The sequence below is a fragment of the Scyliorhinus torazame genome, chromosome 1, assembly GCF_047496885.1.
Source record: "Scyliorhinus torazame isolate Kashiwa2021f chromosome 1, sScyTor2.1, whole genome shotgun sequence".
NCBI classification, from domain to species: Eukaryota; Metazoa; Chordata; class Chondrichthyes; order Carcharhiniformes; family Scyliorhinidae; genus Scyliorhinus; species Scyliorhinus torazame.
Window position 1 is genome coordinate 238058468 of NC_092707.1, and position 17995 is coordinate 238076462.

The 17995-nt window shown below is 47.9% G+C and overlaps 1 protein-coding gene across 1 annotated transcript in view; it reads right to left on the reverse strand.

Moving 5' to 3' along the window:
- Positions 1–17995, reverse strand: part of LOC140419719 (plasminogen-like) — a 181888-nt gene that overhangs the window by 115097 nt on the left and 48796 nt on the right. Inside the window, exons 5-6 of the mRNA XM_072503660.1 lie at positions 12261–12400; positions 2317–2437 (exon numbers count right to left, since the gene is read on the reverse strand). Coding sequence (XP_072359761.1) covers positions 2317–2437; positions 12261–12400 — 261 coding nt within the window. The remainder of the gene's footprint in view (positions 1–2316; positions 2438–12260; positions 12401–17995) is intronic.

Sequence of the window (17995 nt, forward strand, 5' to 3'; positions counted from 1 at the left end):
CAATTCGGAATGGAATCTGGGACCCTGGCACTGTGAAGCAATGGTGCTAAACATTGTGCATATGCTCTTACAAAGTGTTTTGGTAAGGAAAGCTTTCGAGGTGTACTCATCTTTTCAGTAGAGAACTCCTGTGATTACGAGGAAGTAAAGTCTGCTTTAGTCAACACTTATTAGTTGGTACCAAAGGTCTACAGGCAGAAATTTAGAAATTTGAGAAAGCGAACATGTGAGGCCTGGATTACAATTTGCCAGGGAAAAGAAAATGATCAATGGAGGTGGAACAGAAATTTGATTCCCTAAGAGAGATGATGTTGCTGGAGGAATTCAAGAATAGTGTCCCTTTGGGGTTAAGGTCTCATCTGGAATGTGAGAAACATTGTAAATTAAAGGAAACCTTGGTAATGGCAGATACTTTTAAGTTAACTCATAGGATGATTTTTACTAGGTCCCACTATGGAACCTTTCAGAGACAGTGGAATGAGAGGAAGGTCACTGATGAGAAGAAGTAAGGAACTGAGAAAGGAGAGAATGTAAAGATGCATGCCCTTTCCATGTTCATTGAAGTTCGAAGGACAGGTTTAATTCAAATGGACTGACATGCCACTTCTGCCACAAGAAAGGGCACATGAAGTTAAAAACCAAGCCTGCCATGTTTGTCCAGTTATGAGATGTTCCACCGGGTGGTAATGCCCTGACCAGGAGAATTCACAAAAATCAGGGAGTTTCTCCTACATTCACTGAGAGAATGCATCAGGTGATAGAAAGTTATAGAAATGTTTTGCTCGAGGGTAAAATTAACACATGTTTATCTGGTGAGGCAGGCAAATTGATTATTATCCTTAGTACAGTCATTGATGTTGGCAGGTGAACCTCTGTCCAAAACGTTTGCTGACTAAAAAGATATTGATTCAGGCTATTGATGGAAGTGATTTACCAGCTCCTTTGTATAAGGTTTATTTAAAATGTTCCTTAACTATTAGTCCTGTTGCTGTGGCTGTCAGTCTTTCTTGTTCCTTTGAAGGTGTTGATTTCTTGTTAGGAAATTATTTGGCTGACGATAAGGTCTCCAATAGCTTTGGGAAAAGTCCAATGAGGCTGTTGAAATTGACATTGCATCGGTTATAATCTGGGTAACATAAAAGACCCGACTACTTTCTGTAAGCCTGATACTGCGATTAATGTTTCAATTGAAGATGTATGCACAGAGTCAGGAACTCAGCCTGCTAATTTAAGAGATGACACGGGCTGAAAAGAAAAAGTTAATGGCAGTTAATGTAAAGCCATCTGAATTAAAAATGCAGAGAAAGTATGGACAAGATCAGAAAAATGAGCTAGTTAAAGTACACATGCAGACACAGAAGAAAATGGTGATCAGAGGAGTTCAAATTTTAACAGAGTAGTTCAGAGTCAGTTTTAAAAAGTGAGAACCCTGATGACAAGTTAGTGTCTGGCTTTATGGAAGAACAAAGGGAATTGCTGAATTTAAAGGGTAAGAAGTGATATGAAAGGTGACTTCACCGTGGATTCCAGTACCCAGCTGCCCAAATCCTGAAGCCAGATGGTTTTCCAACAATCAACAATGTACTTTCGGACAGAGGTGGAGACATTTCTTCACCCAAAGAGTGGTGAGCCTGTGGAATTCATTACCACAGGAAGTAGTTGATGCTAAAACACTGAATATGTTCAAGAGGCGGCTGGATATAGCACTTGGGGCGAATGGAATCAAAGGTTATGAGGAGAAAGCAGGATTGGGCTATTGAGTTGGATGATCAGCCATGATCGTGATAAATGGCGGAGCAGGCTCGAAGGGCCAAAAGGCCTCCTGCTCCTAGCTTCTATGTCTCCGTGTATCGCCATTCTTTCACTGTCACTGGTTTAAAATCCTGGAATACCCTGCCTAAGAGCACTGTCAGGGTACCCATACCTCAGGGACTGCAGGGGCTTAAGAAGGCAACTCACCACCACATTCTGAAGGGCCAACCAGCAATCCCACATCCACAATTTTTATAAAGTGTAAGGCTTTATGTATTTATTTTTAAAATATACAATAAAGTTTTTGTGTCTAAAAATGGGAAATCGTGTGGCTAAAACAAGGTTCAGTTTTCTCTTTAATTGTCAACGGTCCCTTTCAGGATTGTAACACAAACAATAAACTAGTGATTTATTAGCAGGCCCAGACTTCATATTCAACAAGTATTTATGTACCTTCATTCAGTTTCAGGGAAGGAGTTTTATTCCAAATAATGATACCAAATAATCAAAGAACTAGAAATGAAAATACAGACAGTGAATTATTTGCCTCATTCTCTTACTTACGAGTTTGAGGTGTACCCATGAAGATGAGGTGTTTGTGAATCCCAGCGCTGACATGTGACACCATCCTCTGTTTGTGAAATTTTACCACGATACTTCTCGCCACTGCAGAACATGCACTCCCCTGTAACCAAAATGCAAAAATGACAACTGGTGCTACTGCTATGCAGCAACAAAAGAGCACAAATGCACAAATGCAGAAATCAATTAGATCATGGCAAATCTATATCTCGGCTCAATTTATCTGCCTTGATTCCAGATTCCATACCTAACACAATCTGTTCCTCGCAGTTTTAAATATTTCCATTAACCCAGTGTCCAAAGCTTTTACACAGGAGAGTTCCAGGTTTCCATCACCCTGAAACCGGAAATCTTCCCAGAATGGCCGAGCTATAATTTTAATATTGTGTCACCTTGTTCTGTTAACTAACCTTAACCTTAACTGTAACCCTAGTCACTATTTTATACTGATATCAAGAAATATGGGTCAGGGCAATACAATAAAGTTGCTTAATCAAATATAACAGACAGGAAGGAATTGAATTTAAACAGTCGTGATTTCTCCTCTTGTCCGTCTGTGAACAGGAGGTGTTTAGATGGAGACTTCCGGTTGTGACCATGGAGTGAGTGGTCACATACAGGGCTATTCCTGCTTAAAGTCACAGAAAAGGGCTCTTTTCACACAGATCTGGGTGGAATTTTGATGAAAAGACACAGGTGAATGTTAGAGGAGTAGTTTACCCCTTGGAATGGAATGTCTCCTGATCGCCAGACCCGGCAGAAAACAGTGAGAAATTTGGCTGGAAAGTTGAAACAGTCTTGTGCTTCAGCAACAGCCTCTTCCAGCATGCAGGCGGGGGAGGGGCAAGCTGGAAAGCCCCAGATACAGGAACTGCTGACTTTTATCAAGGAGGAATTCCATAAACAGAGGAAGAAATGCATGAGGATCATGCAAAGGCCAATGCAGAAGCTGTGGCACCCCTGAAGAGTACTTTGGAGTGGATGGAGAGGTGTTTGGAGGAGCAAAGGCCACAGATTTGGGAGATTGAAGGAGTGATCACGGACCACAGTGATCGTGTGGTGGCTCTGGAGGCAGAGGTGAGGCTCCTAGGAGACCTTTGTAAAACGTTAAGGGGAAAGGTTGAGGAGCAGGAGAATACCTCGAGAAGACAGAACCTGCAAATAGTGGGCCTGCCTGAAGGAGTGGAAGGTGTGAGTGCCACGAGGTACGTCTCGAGGATACTGGCGGGACTGGTGGCAGAAGGGGTGCTCGATAAGGCACCTGAAGTGGACCGAGCGCAGAGGTCTCTGAGGCCGAAGCCTAGAGCTGGGGAGCCGCGGCGGGCGGTGATCGTGAGACTCCATAAATTTGTGGAGAAAGAGAAAATTCTACGGTGGGCCAGGGAGAAGCGTAGCTGCGACTGGGAGGGAAATAACGTCCGGATTTATCAGGACATCGGAGCCGAGTTGGCAAAACGGCAGGCAGGTTTCAACAAGGCCAAGGCGGTGCTGAACCAGCGGCAGATCAAGTTTGGGGTGCTCTACCCGGCGAAATTATGGGTGACGATCGGAGGCCAGGAGTATTATTTCGAGACCCCAGAAGTGGCCGAAGACGTCATTAAGGAGCATAAACTGGGGGAGAACTGAGTGGACAATGTTTGGAAACCGGGGTGCTGGCACATTGGAATGGTCGGGAGCATGTTTGAAGTGGGTGTAGGGAGTGGGGGATTTTCGCCTTTTTTGTTAGGGGGGGGGTTCTGTTCAAATGTTGAGATTGTAAGGAGTTGTAGGGGTGAAACGTTTATGTGGGGATGGATGTTCCCATCCCCCCCTCCTGTTTTATGGGACGGTTTGTGTTTAACATCTGTTTGTTTGCTTTTGTAGAAGGCTACCTGGAGTTCAGGAGAAGTCCTTGTTTGGGTGGGGGGGGGGGGGGGGGAGGAGGTCATTAGGATGTGCCTTTGGGCAGGGGCAGCCGCGCTGGCGGGTTATGCTGGTGAACGGACGTGAGGTGGTGGGGGAGAAGGCCAAGAGGGGTGGCCGGGGGGGAGGGGGGAAAGGGGAAGTTGGGGGGATGAAGGGGAAGGGGAAAAGCGAGGGGGGGGGGTTCTGCGACGCAGCAGGGGGTGAGAGATGACATGGTCAAGGGCAAAGAAAGGGGCCATCTGGGATGGGCTAGGTACAGAATGGAATTAAAGGGGCAGGAGTTAAGTGCGGAAGATGACGGACGGTAGAGGGGATTGGAGGTGCAAGCCTCCGGTAAGGTTGGTAACGTGGAACGTCCGGGACTGAATGGGCCGGTTAAAAGGTCACGGGCGTTTGCGCACCTCAGGAGCTTGAAAGCGGGGTTGTCTTTTTGCAGGGGACACACCTCCGTGTGAAGGACCAGGTTAGGTTAAGGAAGGGGTGGGTTGGGCAGGTTTTTCACTCGGGGTTTGGTTCGAAATTGAGGGGTGTGGCGATTTTAATGTGCAAAAAAATGGGATTCGTGAGTGCGAAGGAGGTGAGGGATCCAGGTGGGAGATATGTGATTGTGAGTGGGGTATTGGAAGGGGCACCGGTAGTGTTGGTAAATGTGAATGCCCCAAATTGGGATGATGTGGGTTTTATGAGGGGGTTGCTGGCCACTCGGATTTGGCCACTCACCAGTTGATCATGGGAGGAGATTTTAACTGTCCTGGGACCGAGGGTGGACAGATCGAGGCCCAGGTCGATGGGTAGGTTACGAATTGCGAGGGAGCTGGGGGGGTTTATGGAGAGGATGGGTAAGGTGGATTAATGGCGCTTTCAGAACCCAGGGTGAAGGGAGTTTTCCTTCTTTTCACACGTCTATAAGGTGTATTCGAGGATTGATTACTTTGTAGTGAGTCGGGAGATTTTGTTTGGGGTGGAGGGGGCAGGGTATGCGGGGATAGTTATCTTGGACCATGCACCCCACTGGCTGGATATTTGGTTCAGTATGGGACGAGAGCAGAGGCCGGAGTGGAGGTTTGAATCAGAGTTTTTGGCAGATGGAGGTTTTTGTAATAAGGTGCAGTTGGCAATTAGGGATTATGTGGCGTTCAATCGGAATGGGGAGGTGTCGGCGGGCATTTTTTGGGAAGCACTGAAGGCAGTGCTCCGGGGAGAAATTATCTCATTTACGGTTCATGCGAATAAGGAAAGGAGGGCGGAACATGACCGTCTAGTGAGCGGGATAGTGGAGGGAATATTCGATGGTGCCCACCATGGGGGGATTGGCAAGGAGGAAAAAGTTGCAGGGGCAATTTGGCAGGCTGACAACGGGGTGGGCGAGAGGGCAACTGCGTAGGGCAAGGGGGTGCAATACGAGTATGAGGAGAAGGCGAGCCACATGCTAGCGCACCAGCTGCGGAGGCAGGCTGCGTCCAGGGAAATATTGAAGATACGGACTGGGGCTGGGGATGTGGTGTCGGAGCCAGGGAAGATGAATGAGGCATTTAGAGATTATTACCAGGGACTTTATGAGGCAGACCCAGGAAGAGAGGAGGGGGACATGGGGTGGTTTCTGGACGAGCTGGAATTTCCCCAGGTGGAGGAAGCAAAGAGGCAGGCGTTGGAGGAGCCCGTGGGGCTGAGGGAGGTGCTGGATAGTACCAGGGGAAGGCCCCTGGGCCGGATGGGTACCCGGCAGAATTTGTAAGGAATTTGCAGCGGACCTGGCACCACGTCTGTTTGGGGCTGGTTTAGCATAGGGCTAAATCGCTGGCTTTGAAAGCAGACCAAGGCAGGCCAGCAGCACGGTTCAATTCCCGTACCAGCCTCCCCGAACAGGCGCCGGAATGTGGCGACTAGGGGCTTTTCACAGTAACTTCATTTGAAGCCTACTTGTGACAATAAGCGATTTTCATTTCATTTTTTTCATTTCATGAAGCACTGGAGAAGGGGGAGTTGCTGGAGACAATGAAGCAGGCAGTAATCACACTAATCCCCAAAAAAGGGAAGGGTCCGGTGGAATGTGGGTTGTATAGACCCATACCACTATTGAACACGGATGTGAAAGTATTGGCTAAGTTGTTGGCAGGGCGGATGGAGGATTGTGTCCCGGGGGTAGTGGCAGAAGATCAAACAGGCTTCGTGAAGGGCAGGCAGCTCGCGAGTAATATAAGACAGCTGCTGAATGTCGTGATGAATCCGTCGAGAGCTCTGGTACCGGAGGTGGTGGTGTCCATGGACACGGAGGAAGCATTTGATCGGGTGGAGTGACGGTACTTGTTCGAAGTTTTGGGAAGGTTTGGATCGAGATTTGTGGCTTGGGTGCGGTTGCTGTATGTGCCGCCAAGAGCGAGGGTGAGGATGAATGATATGAGCTCATGAAGCTTTGACTTACACAGGGGTACGAGACAGGGGTGCCCGCTGTCGCCGCTGCTGTTTGCGCTGGCCATAGAGCCATTGGCGATGGTTCTCAGGGGGTCGGCAGAGTGGCGGGGGATAATGAGGGGACAGAGGGAGCATCGGGTGTCACTCTATGCCGATGACATCTTGCTGTATGTTCGGATCCGTTGGAGAGTATGAGAAGGATTATGGGCCTAATGGGAAGGTATGGAGGGTTCTCGGGATACAAGCTGAATGTAGGGAAAAGTGAGGTATTCCCGGTGAATGAGCTGGCACAGCGGGCTAATTTAGGGGGGATGCCATTTACGGTAGCGAGGGATAGGTTTAGGTACTTGGGGATTCAGGTAGCGAGGGAACGGACGGGACTGCATAAGTGGAACTTATCGAAGCTGGTGGAGGAGGCCAAGGATGATCTTAAGAGGTGGGATACACTGCACTTAACATTGGCAAGTGGGTCCAAGTGCTGAAAATGAATATTCTGCCGAGGTTCTTGTTTATCTTTAAGGCTCTCCCGATCTTTATACCAAAGATCTTTATCCAAACTCTCTTCAGAGATAACAAGGTACAAGTTCCTGTGGGGAGGGGGCGTGCCCTCACAGGAACATATGGAGCTACTGATTCGGGATGCTTTCGTGGCAGGTATGCTTTCGTCCCAAATTTGCCAGCGATTGCTGGAAAGAGACTCACCAAGCCTCAAGGAGGCACGGGCCCTCACTGCCTCGTTCGATGTGGCATCGCAGAAAGCTCGTGCCTACGCCCCCGACTGCGCGGCAGCCCCTTGGGCACCGTGGACCCCCGCCGCAACCGAACCCCCGGCACCCCCCGCTCCCCCGCAGGCCTGTGCTGCCAGAGCGCCAGATCATTCGGGGGGGCCCCACTGCTACTTTTGTGGGCAAGCGAAACACCCCCGACTGTGCTGCCCGGCCTGCTCAGCCCTCTGTAAAGGGTGCGGCAAAAAGAGGCACTTTGTAGCAGTGTGCCAGGCCCGGGGGAGAACCAGGTCCCCAACCTCAACCCCCCCAACGATCCATGTGCGGCCACCTGCAACAGTAGTGAACTCACCAACATTGAGGGCATTTAAAAGTTTATTGGATAAGCATATGGATGATAATGGCATAGTGTAGGTTAGATGGCTTTTGTTTCGGTGCAACATCGTGGGCCGAAGGGCCTGTACTGCGCTGTATCGTTCTATGTTCTATGTTCTATGTACCCCTCGGCGTGGCCGGGGGAAGGACCGATCCACCCAGGAAGGGGGCGGCTGTTGGGCGCGCCGATGGGAGGGAGGGGGTGATTGGTGTTGGGGAAGTGTGTGTAGATCCGGCGGGTGCCAGGTCCCACAGAGAGACCGTGTCCTGTCGGCGTACTGAGGGTTCGCGTGGAGGAGGTGAACCCTCTCGACCAACGGGTCCGATTTGTGTACCCGCACTTGTTTTCGGAGCAGGATGGGTCCCAGGGCTGCCAGCCAGGTCGGGAGTGACTTTCCGGAGGAGGACTTCCTAGGGAAGACAAGGGGGCGGGTGTTCGTGAGGTGTTTGATTTGTTGTGGTACACAGCAGCGACCGGATGGAGTGAAGGGCGTCCGGGAGGGCTTCCTGCCAGCGGGGGACTGGGAGAAATTTCTGGACCGTAGGGCCAGCAGGACAGTCTTTCAGACCGTTCCATTCTCCCTCTCTACCTGTCCGTTACCCCGGGGGTTGTAACTGGTTGTCCTGCTCGAGGCAATGCCCTTGCTGAGCAGGAATTGACACAGTTCGTCGCTTATGAAGGAGGACCCCCTATCGCTATGTATGTAGGCAGGGAAACCAGACCGAGATCCCATTAGTGATGCCGAATGGAACGCTTAAAAAGTGATAGAGCTGCCCATCTGCTTCAAAAGCAGTGTATTTGCGGTCGCTCGGGCGGATGGGGAGCTGGTGATCGGCGGACTTAAGGTCCACGGTGGAAAAGACCTTGTACTGTGCAATCCGATTGACCATGTCGGATATGCGGGGGAGAGGGTACGCATCCAGCTGCGTGTACCTATTGATGGTTTGACTATCGTCTATAACCATTCTCTGCTTCTCCCTGGTCTTTACAACTACCACCTGAGCTCTCCAGGGACTATTGCTGGCCTGGATTATGCCTTCCCTCAGCAGCCGCTGGACTTCTGACCGGATAAAGGTTCGCTCCTGGGCGCTGTACTGTCTGCTCCTAGTGGTGACGGGTTTGCAATCCGGGGTGAGGTTCGCAAACAGGGAAGGCGGGTCGACCTTGAGGGTCGTGAGGCCACAGATAGTGAGTGGGGGTATAGGGCCGCCGAATTGAAACGTTAAACTCTGGAGGTTGCATTGGAAATCCAACCCAGGAGTGTGGCAGTGCAGAGGTGGGGGAGGACGTAAAGCCGGTAGTTCTTGAACTCCCTCCCCTGCACCGTGAGGTTCGCGATGCAGAGCCCTTTGATCTCTACAGAATGGGATCCTGCTGCCAGGAAAATCTTTTGATTACTCGGGTGGATCTGAAGGGAACAGCGTCTTACCGTATCGGGATGTATAAAATTCTCCGTGCTCCCAGAGTCGATCAGGCAGGGCGTCTCGTACCAGTTTATGAATACCGTCGTTGTTGCCGTTTGGAGCGTTCGGGATCCCGACTGGTCCAAGGTCACCGAAGCCAGTCGCTGTTGCTGCATCGGGGCGTTTTCCTCAGGCCCCGTGGGCTGTCCATCCCGGAGTCCTTAGCCGTCAGCCAAGATGGCGGCGTCCACGGGTCGCACACGGTCGGGGGTGGACAAGATGGCGCCGCCCATTGATCGCACGTAGCCGGAGGAGCACAAAATGGCAGTGCCCATCCCTCCCGCATAGAGTCCGGAACCCAAGATGGCGGCGCCCGGTGGCCGCACATGGATCGTTGGGGGGGTTGAGGTTGGGGTCCTGGTTCTCCCCCGGGCCTGGCACACTGCTACAAAGTGCCTCTTTTTGCCGCACCCTTTACAGAGGGCTGAGCAGGCCGGGCAGCACAGTCGGGGGTGTTTCGCTTGCCCACAAAAGTAGCAGTGGGGCCCCCCTGAGTGATCTGGCGCTCTGGCAGCACAGGCCTGCGGGGGAGCGGGGGGTGCCGGGGGTTCGGTTGTGGCGGGGGTCCACGGTGCCCAAGGGGCTGCCGCGCGGTCGGGGGCGTAGGCACGAGCTTTCTGCGATGCCACATCGAACGAGGCAGTGAGGGCCCGTGCCTCCTTGAGGCTTGGTGAGTCTCTTTCCAGCAATCGCTGGCGAATTTGGGACAAAGCATACCTGCCACGAAAGCATCCCGAATCAGTAGCTCCGTGTGTTCCTGTGAGGGCACGCCCCCTCCCCACAGGAACTTGTACCTTGTTATCTCTGAAGAGAATTTGGATAAACTTGATTCGTTCTCACTGTAACAATGAAGTTGAGTGGCGACGTATGGAAGTCTACAAAAGTATGAGGGGCATGGACAGAGTAGATTGTTAGAAGCTTTTTCTCAGGGTGGAAGAATCAAATACTAGGGTCATAGGCTTATGGTGCGAGGGGCAAGGGAGATCCTGGGACAGTCAGACATCCCCGGCCTCTTCGAGGACCACCCTAGGTTGGCAGGTTGGCTCTTGGGGGATAAGGAGTACCAGTTGAGGCTAATGAAGCCTGTACGGAGGCCGGTAACATGATGCGGAGACCCGATACAATGAGGCCCAGGTAGCCACTTGGGCTGTCATTGAACGACGCATTGGACTCCTCAAAATGTGGTTCCGATGCCTCGATCGCTCTGGTGATGCACTGCAGTACACCCCCCAGAGGGTTGCCCTCTTCGTGGTGGTCTGCTATGCTCTCCACAACCTGGTACAACGACGTGCTGGAGGTGGAGACATGGCCACCTTCGAGGAGGGGCCGGAGCAGGGTGGTCTGGAGGATGGGCCGGGAAGGACCTACAGGATGAAGGGCAGGCAGCGGTGGCGAGGGTCTGGCATGCCCTGAGGGCCGAGGAGGCCCTCATTCTCGCCCACTTCACATAGGACATGACTTCTGCCATCATCTCACCCCCACCCCACTTCCGCCTGCTACCAATCCCCCCCAACCCCTCCCCCAACCCTCCTGGCTGATTACCCGGTTTCAAAGAAGGCTACTTGCCTCCTCCGATTCCCACAGCAGCCATTGCGCTAGCTACATGTTTTTAAATAGGTGTGTTAAATGACCGCTCACTGGGGAGCCAGTTCGATCATGGGAGGCCATTCGATAGGGGTTCCCTCCCATTAATAATGGAGATTGACCTTAATTGGCGATTGCTGGTTTCTCGGCACATCGCATTGGGTTCCAGGTCTCGCTAACGCAAGCGGGCTGGTGAGATCGGAAACAGATCAGCGTCCGTCGCGGTCCCCGATTTCGGCTTCCCCCGTGATCTTACCGGCTCACGTGGATTTGCGCCCGGTATGACGTGGCCATTAGATCGCACCCTTTAGGGGCAGCACGGTAGCCTTGTGGATAGCACAATTGCTTCACAGCTCTAGGGTCCCAGGTTCGATTCCGGCTTGGGTCACTGTCTGTGCGGAGTCTGCACGTCCACCCCGTGTGTGCGTGGGTTTCCTCCGGGTGCTCCGGTTTCCTCCCACAGTCCAAAGATGTGCAGGTTAGGTGGATTGGCCATGATAAATTGCCCTTAGTGTCCAAAATTGCCCTTAGTGTTGGGTGGGGTTACTGGGTTATGGGAATAGGGTGGCGGTGTTGACCTTGGGTAGGGTGCTCTTTCCAAGAGCCGGTGCAGACTTGATGGGCCGAATGGCCTCCTTCTGCATTGTAAATTCTATGATAATCTATGATGTTCACCTTATCAAACTTAATCTTAAAGACCTCTGTCAGGTCACTATCCACAATTTTGTAGACAAAAAGCTTCTGAGTTCAATCTTTCCAAATTAGTATAACCTCTCTGTTTTGGCATCATCCCTCTGAATCTTCTATGTTCCTTCCCCAGTTCCTTGTATCCTTTTTAATAAGATGACGAACCGCATTGTCCACAGTACTCCCAGTGTAGTCTAACCAAGGTTCTATACAGGTTTAATATAACTTCACTGCTTTTCAATTCTATCCCTCTGGAAATAAACCCAAGTATTCAGTTTACTCTTTATATAGCTTCATTAAATTGTGTCACTACGTCTAGTGATTTGTCCATCTATGTTCCTGGATCTCTTTGGTCCTCTACCCTATTTAGCCTTATATTGCCCAAACAACATGTCGCCTCCTGACTCTTCTCACCAAGATGCATTACCTCACACTGATCTATATTGAAATTAATTTGCCAAGGACATGTCTATTCTGCAAGTTTATTAGTCTCTTCCTGTAAATTGTTACATTCTTCCTCCGGATTTACCATTTCCAATTTGGTGGCAAATGCAAATTTAGAACTTGTGTTCCGATTCCCAAGTTCACATTATCAATGGAAATCATGAACCACTGATGCATGTGCAATGTCACTTCCCACCTTACACCCATCTGTGCAGCCTTAACTCTAATTCTCTGTTTTGTGTTGTGTAGCCAGCTTGCTGTCCATCCTCTCTTTAGTCATAGCTGAGCTTTCAGACATTAATTTAACGGTTGTGCTCCACAAGACAATACCTTCACAATTTTGTATCTGACAGTATTCCCATCGCGAGCTTACATCTACAGTGTAGCACCAAGGACCTGTGTTATCATTGTCTGGATTTCTGCAATAGTTTTCTTTCAGGTCAGCATGTGGGCTATTTTCTGGTGTGTACCTATTAAAAGAAAGCATATTAATTTATTACCAGCAATCACTTTAAAAAGAAGTGTTCATTTAAAGACAATACATATTTGACAATTGACAATTGGAGTCTTGAAAATTTGGACAGAAAGCAGGAAGGAACTTATATATTTATATACCGTTTTTCACAATCTCAGGATGTGCCAAAATGCTTGACAGCCAATTAAGTACTTTTGAAGTGTAGTCACAGTGGTAATGTAGGAAATACAGAAGCCAATTTGCGCAGAGTAAGCTCCCACAAACAGCAATTAAATAAATGGCCAGACAATCTATTTTAAGTATTGGTTGAGGAATAGATATTAACAATATGGAGTCATTGAAGCCACCAGTGAGTCTCAGATCTCATGGTAATGTGGACAGCAACTACCGTGTGTTTCAACAGCAATTTAATCTGTCTCTTACTCAGTAAATTTAGGAGATCAATGGGATTTACATAAGGTAGCGATGCTCCTAACAGGGGCAGAGCCCAAAGCAATTGCTATGTTTAATATGTTTAAGTATGCAAATGATGAAGATGGTAAAAATTCTAATGAGGTAATTTGAAGATTTGATGCACATTGCACCCCAGAAAGAATGACATTTATGGGCATTATGTGTTTAGATCACATTTACAGAAGACAGAAGAGTCCATAGTGTTGTGTTGGGCGCTCTGGATCCGTGGCACACATACAGGTCACCAACACTTGAAATAGTGCAACACTATTTTATTGAGTCATTAACTGTTTAACATACCCTCACTGTGGGTTAACGCGATATTAGCTTTAACTAAAGACCTTTGCCTTGTCCTAACCAGTTGATGCACTCCGCACATGGTTAATGTCTGTGCTGCAGGCTGTGAGCTCTGTCCTACTAGGAAGGGGCAGCTCGAATGAGCGGGAACTCAGATGCCCCCTGTCTTTATAGTGCGCGTGCTCTAACTGGTGATTGGCTGCGGCGTTGTGTGTGTTGATTGGTCCCACTGTGTGTCCATCAGTGTATGTGTATCTGCACCATGCTATACTGGTGTATATTATGACACATAGATCATTTCATCACTGAATTAAAATTAAAAGCCAAAACCTGTAATTTTTCTGCGGTGGAATCTTCCCTGATTTGGGACCAGATTGTGTTTGGTGTGAATGAAAATAAGCTGAGGGAACGGTTGCTGAGGGAATCAAAACTGCCGTTGGAACATTTAAGATTTGTCAGGCTCACGGGCTAGCAGCACAGCATTCTAAAATGTTTCTCAGTAATGGTGGCGTCTTCTTGGAGGAGAGCACTCCGATTGCCGCCCTTTTTCTGAAAAGGTGGGAAACCTCTGAAAAAAAACGGGAAAGTTCCTGCAGCTCCTCGGACACCAACAAACAGGTTAAAGATCAGGATGAAGTACTTCTTTGTAAAAGATGTGGTCAAAGGCAAAAATTAAGGCAGTGTCCAAGGTTTGGCAAGTTTTGTTCCAGATGCAAAGGAAAAAAATCACTTTGCTCAGAATTGTTAATCTAAGCTCAATCCCAGATCAGTCAGCACAGTGGAAGATGCATTCTTCAGTGATGAAACATCATTGTTTGTTGGAGCAATAACAGAGAAGAATAATTTTTGGGAGACATCAAAAAATTCTCCAGCACTCAAAAAAATGCAAACTGATGCTCCATTTAAAATAAATGCGATTGATGAGGACAAATGGCTGCTACCGAGGGCTTGGATTCATTATTAGGTGGTCAGCCCTGTGAATAATTAGGTCTATAGAAGTTGGTATATAGCATCCTCAAAGGATTGGATCAACACTTCAACGATTCTGAGAACATAATCAGCAAATTATGCATTATCTAAAGCATCGATACAAACTATTAGTGGTGAAATTGCTGAAGATGTAGATCTGCATGTCAGTCTCATTTCTACCCTACCACCCGTATCAGATACAAAACCACAAATTATCAAGAAGATGGAACAACCTACCAATGGGGTGAATTCCATTGTGTGAATCAGAAAAATGGTGATGCTCGTATATGCATGGATACCAAAGATCTTAACAAAAACGTATACATATTGTAAAACAATCATTGCAGAAAGCAATGGACAGCCAATCTGAGCCATATATCGTGAAATCATGTTACAAAGCGTTACCATTGTCACATGGTAGAACACCAGCAGAGTTACTCATGAATAGAAGATTGCGTACCACACTTCCATACTTGGAAAAGAAGGAGAATGCAGTGGTACTGCAGGAAATGCAAAACGTTAAAGCAAAACAAAAGCAGTTCTATGTTAGAGTGTCTGGAACTTTACCACCTCTGAGTAGTGATGACATTGTGAGAGTAGAAGATTCAGGCAATTGGTCAAGAAAAGCCATTGTGCTTGAAGTAGCACCTTGTTCCTCCAATGTACAGACAGAGGAAGGGTGGTTTTATGAAGAAATCATTGCGCACTCTTGAAAACCAGAGAAGACTTTCACAACGTGATGGATGACGAATGTACATCAGAATCAACACAAGCTGCAGTGTCAGATAGTTCAGCAGTTCCTGAGCACGAGAATGTCATGGAGAACATTGAATCTACAAGTTCTCAGCAGCAAGGTCAAACTTTGAGAAGATCAACCAGAGTCAGAAGAAAACCTGATCGACTCAATTTGTAGATTTGGACTATTTGTACACACTTGCTGTTCTTGTGCATAATATATATATAAATTTGTTGAACCAGTTTAAAAAAAAAAATACTGTTAGACTCACAGGCTCATGATATCACATACATAATATAATAATCTTTATTGTCACAAGTAGGCTTGTATTAACACCGCAATGAAGTTACCGTGAAAGCCCCCAGTCACCACATTCTGGCGCCTGTTCGGGTACACGGAGGGAGAATTCAGAATGTCCGAATTACCTAACAACACATCTTTGGACTGTGGGAGGAAACCGGAGCACCCGGAGGAAACCCACGCAGTCACGGGGCGAACGTGCAGACTCCGCACAGAAAGTGATCCAAGGCGGGAATTGAACCTGGGACCCTGGTGCTGTGAAACAACAGTGCTAACCACTATGCTACCGTGCTGCCAATTGTTGCCAATTTGCACCGGAGACGCCAATAATGTTGCTCTTTTTAACTGGATACTAATATGACAGTTATTAACGATGATATTGCTTTTCAGAGTAGCCAGGTATCAGATGATACCACCACAAGGTTTCACCGGCTATCGATCAAAGACCCAACAACCAGTTAGTTAGTTCAAGTTCAATGATAGTTTATTTACACACAAGAATTACTTCGACATGCAACATAAAACAATACAAGCTAAATTATACCTAACACTACAACAACCTGTACTTAACTTCAGGCACCCGGCTTTGGCAGAGGAACAAGGCCTTTGTTCGGATCTGGAGTGGCTGGGTCTGGAGAAGTGACTTCGGTTCTGCTGGGCTCATCCGTCTGGTAGCGATCGTTGGCCTTGAACTTGCTTTTGGTCACGGTGCTGCAATTGGTATCAGGCATCGGCCGGGCCAAGAGAGTGCCAGTGCGCTAGGGCCAAAAGAGACTGAGCACATGGCAGTGTCTCTTTTTATCCTTCGGGGGTTTCGCGCTCTTTTGGGCGGACCTTAGCTTTGGACCCAATAATTCGGCAGGCTTCGATTACTGCCTTCGATTTTAGCCAATAAAGGGACGGGCGCCTTGATGGCTGGGCATGTCCTGAGCAGTCATTGACCTTGGCTGTTTGGGCTTCCTGGGTGAAGGGAGTGGCGCCGGTGAGTCTGGATCTGTATCTGATACCTGAGTGCAAGTCTTTTGTTCTGGGGAAATGGGCCATTAGAATGCAAATCGGCTGGGGGGTTTTGATAGTGTCTGGTTATCTAGTGGCAAATATACACTTATGCTCTGAGTTCGTCTGGATCCTGTATTAGCCATATTTCCCGTGATTCTTTGCAAGTGGCCATGTTTACCTTTGTAAGTGGCCATCCCAGATGGCTACACCATGTACTGATGATAATGTATTAATTTATTCCTTCAAAGGAAAGGGAATGTAGTGATATCATGGTTGTGTTGTAATTAACCGACTGACCACTAGGAGTCTCACTGGTATATAAGTGAATGTTGGAGTCAGGTGACCTCAGACAGACTGGAGAGCTGGAAGTGAGGTTGCTTGTGCTTGATCATACTGTTATTTATCTGTTGTTTTATATATAGTTGACCCATAGTTGACCCATAGTTAATGTTAATAAATCATTTATAGCTTTACCTACAAGTGTTCTTGTAATATAAATCAGGCCATCCGACAAGAACATTACAGTCAGTACCCCTTGACAGTGCAGCATTCCTTCAGTACTGAAAGGGACTGTCAGCCTAGATGATGTGTTCAAGTTGCTGGAGCGCTTCAACCTACAACCTTCTGACTCAGAGGAAAGGGCACAACCACTGAGCTACCACTATGCTCCGCAATATCAGGGTATAAATATTCCTATGAAATTAATTTATCCCACTACATTAATGGAGGTGTTAACCTGTTGACTATGATAGGACAAAGTGCCCTTACCATGACATTAAACTGCATAATTTTCACCCCATTGGTTTTATGTTTTCCTTGCAAGTCAGACAACATGGAGGATTTGGATTTATCGGCATTTTCGATTAGGCGTTGACTTTGGATGATCTGCAATTCAAAATCTCTGAGGCTGAACAACAAATTGAAGTACACGAAAATACGGGCAGGAAATCCCGGAAAACAAGTTTCCTGAATATCTTGCAGAATTTAACAGCAGGGTTCCTTTACCTTTTTTTGCCCCTTTTCTTCAACCAACATTTAAAACCAGATTATCTGGCCATTTACTTCATTGCTGTTTGTGGGAGCTTACTTTGCAAATTGGTCTCTGTGTTTCCCATATCACAGCTGTGAGCACACTTCAAAAGTACTTGATTGTAAGCCATCGACACACAGGCAGTCTGATTAACAGTCACTCACTTGAGCTATGTGGAGGTTATTGGGTGATGAATGCCAGAACTCTCACTTTTGAGCCATGTGTGGTTATTAATAGGAGCTCATGTTCCTGTGAATGGTCTTTTCAATCACCACCAGAAGACACTCAGGGACAGGTTTCAAAGATTTGTTCTAACATACAAAGGGAGAGACACAGTCTTAGGCATTACAAGATTGCCTAATCGCCAAGATTTGGCAGCAAGGTGGTTAGCACTGCTGCCTCACAGGGCCAAGGACCCGGGTTTGATTCCGACCTCAGGTGACTGTGGAGTTTACACATTCTCCCTGTGTCTGCATGGGTTTCCTCCGGGTGGTCCGGTTTCCTCCTGCAGTCCAAAAATGTACAGATTAGATGGATTGGCCATGCTAAATTGCCCCTCAGCATCCAAAAAAGATATGTAGGTTAGGTTAAAGGTTTATTGGGATAGGTCGGGGAGTGAGCTTGGGTGGAGTGCTCTTTCAGACTCAATGGGCCATATGGCCTCCTTCTGCATTGTAGTGATTCTATGATTCTAAGACAGACTCTGAAGATTTACAACAAAGTCACCTTTTTTACAGACAGTTAGTCACATACATATACCATTAATCTTGTTACTTACAATCATGTGTGAGGCACGATCAATTTGA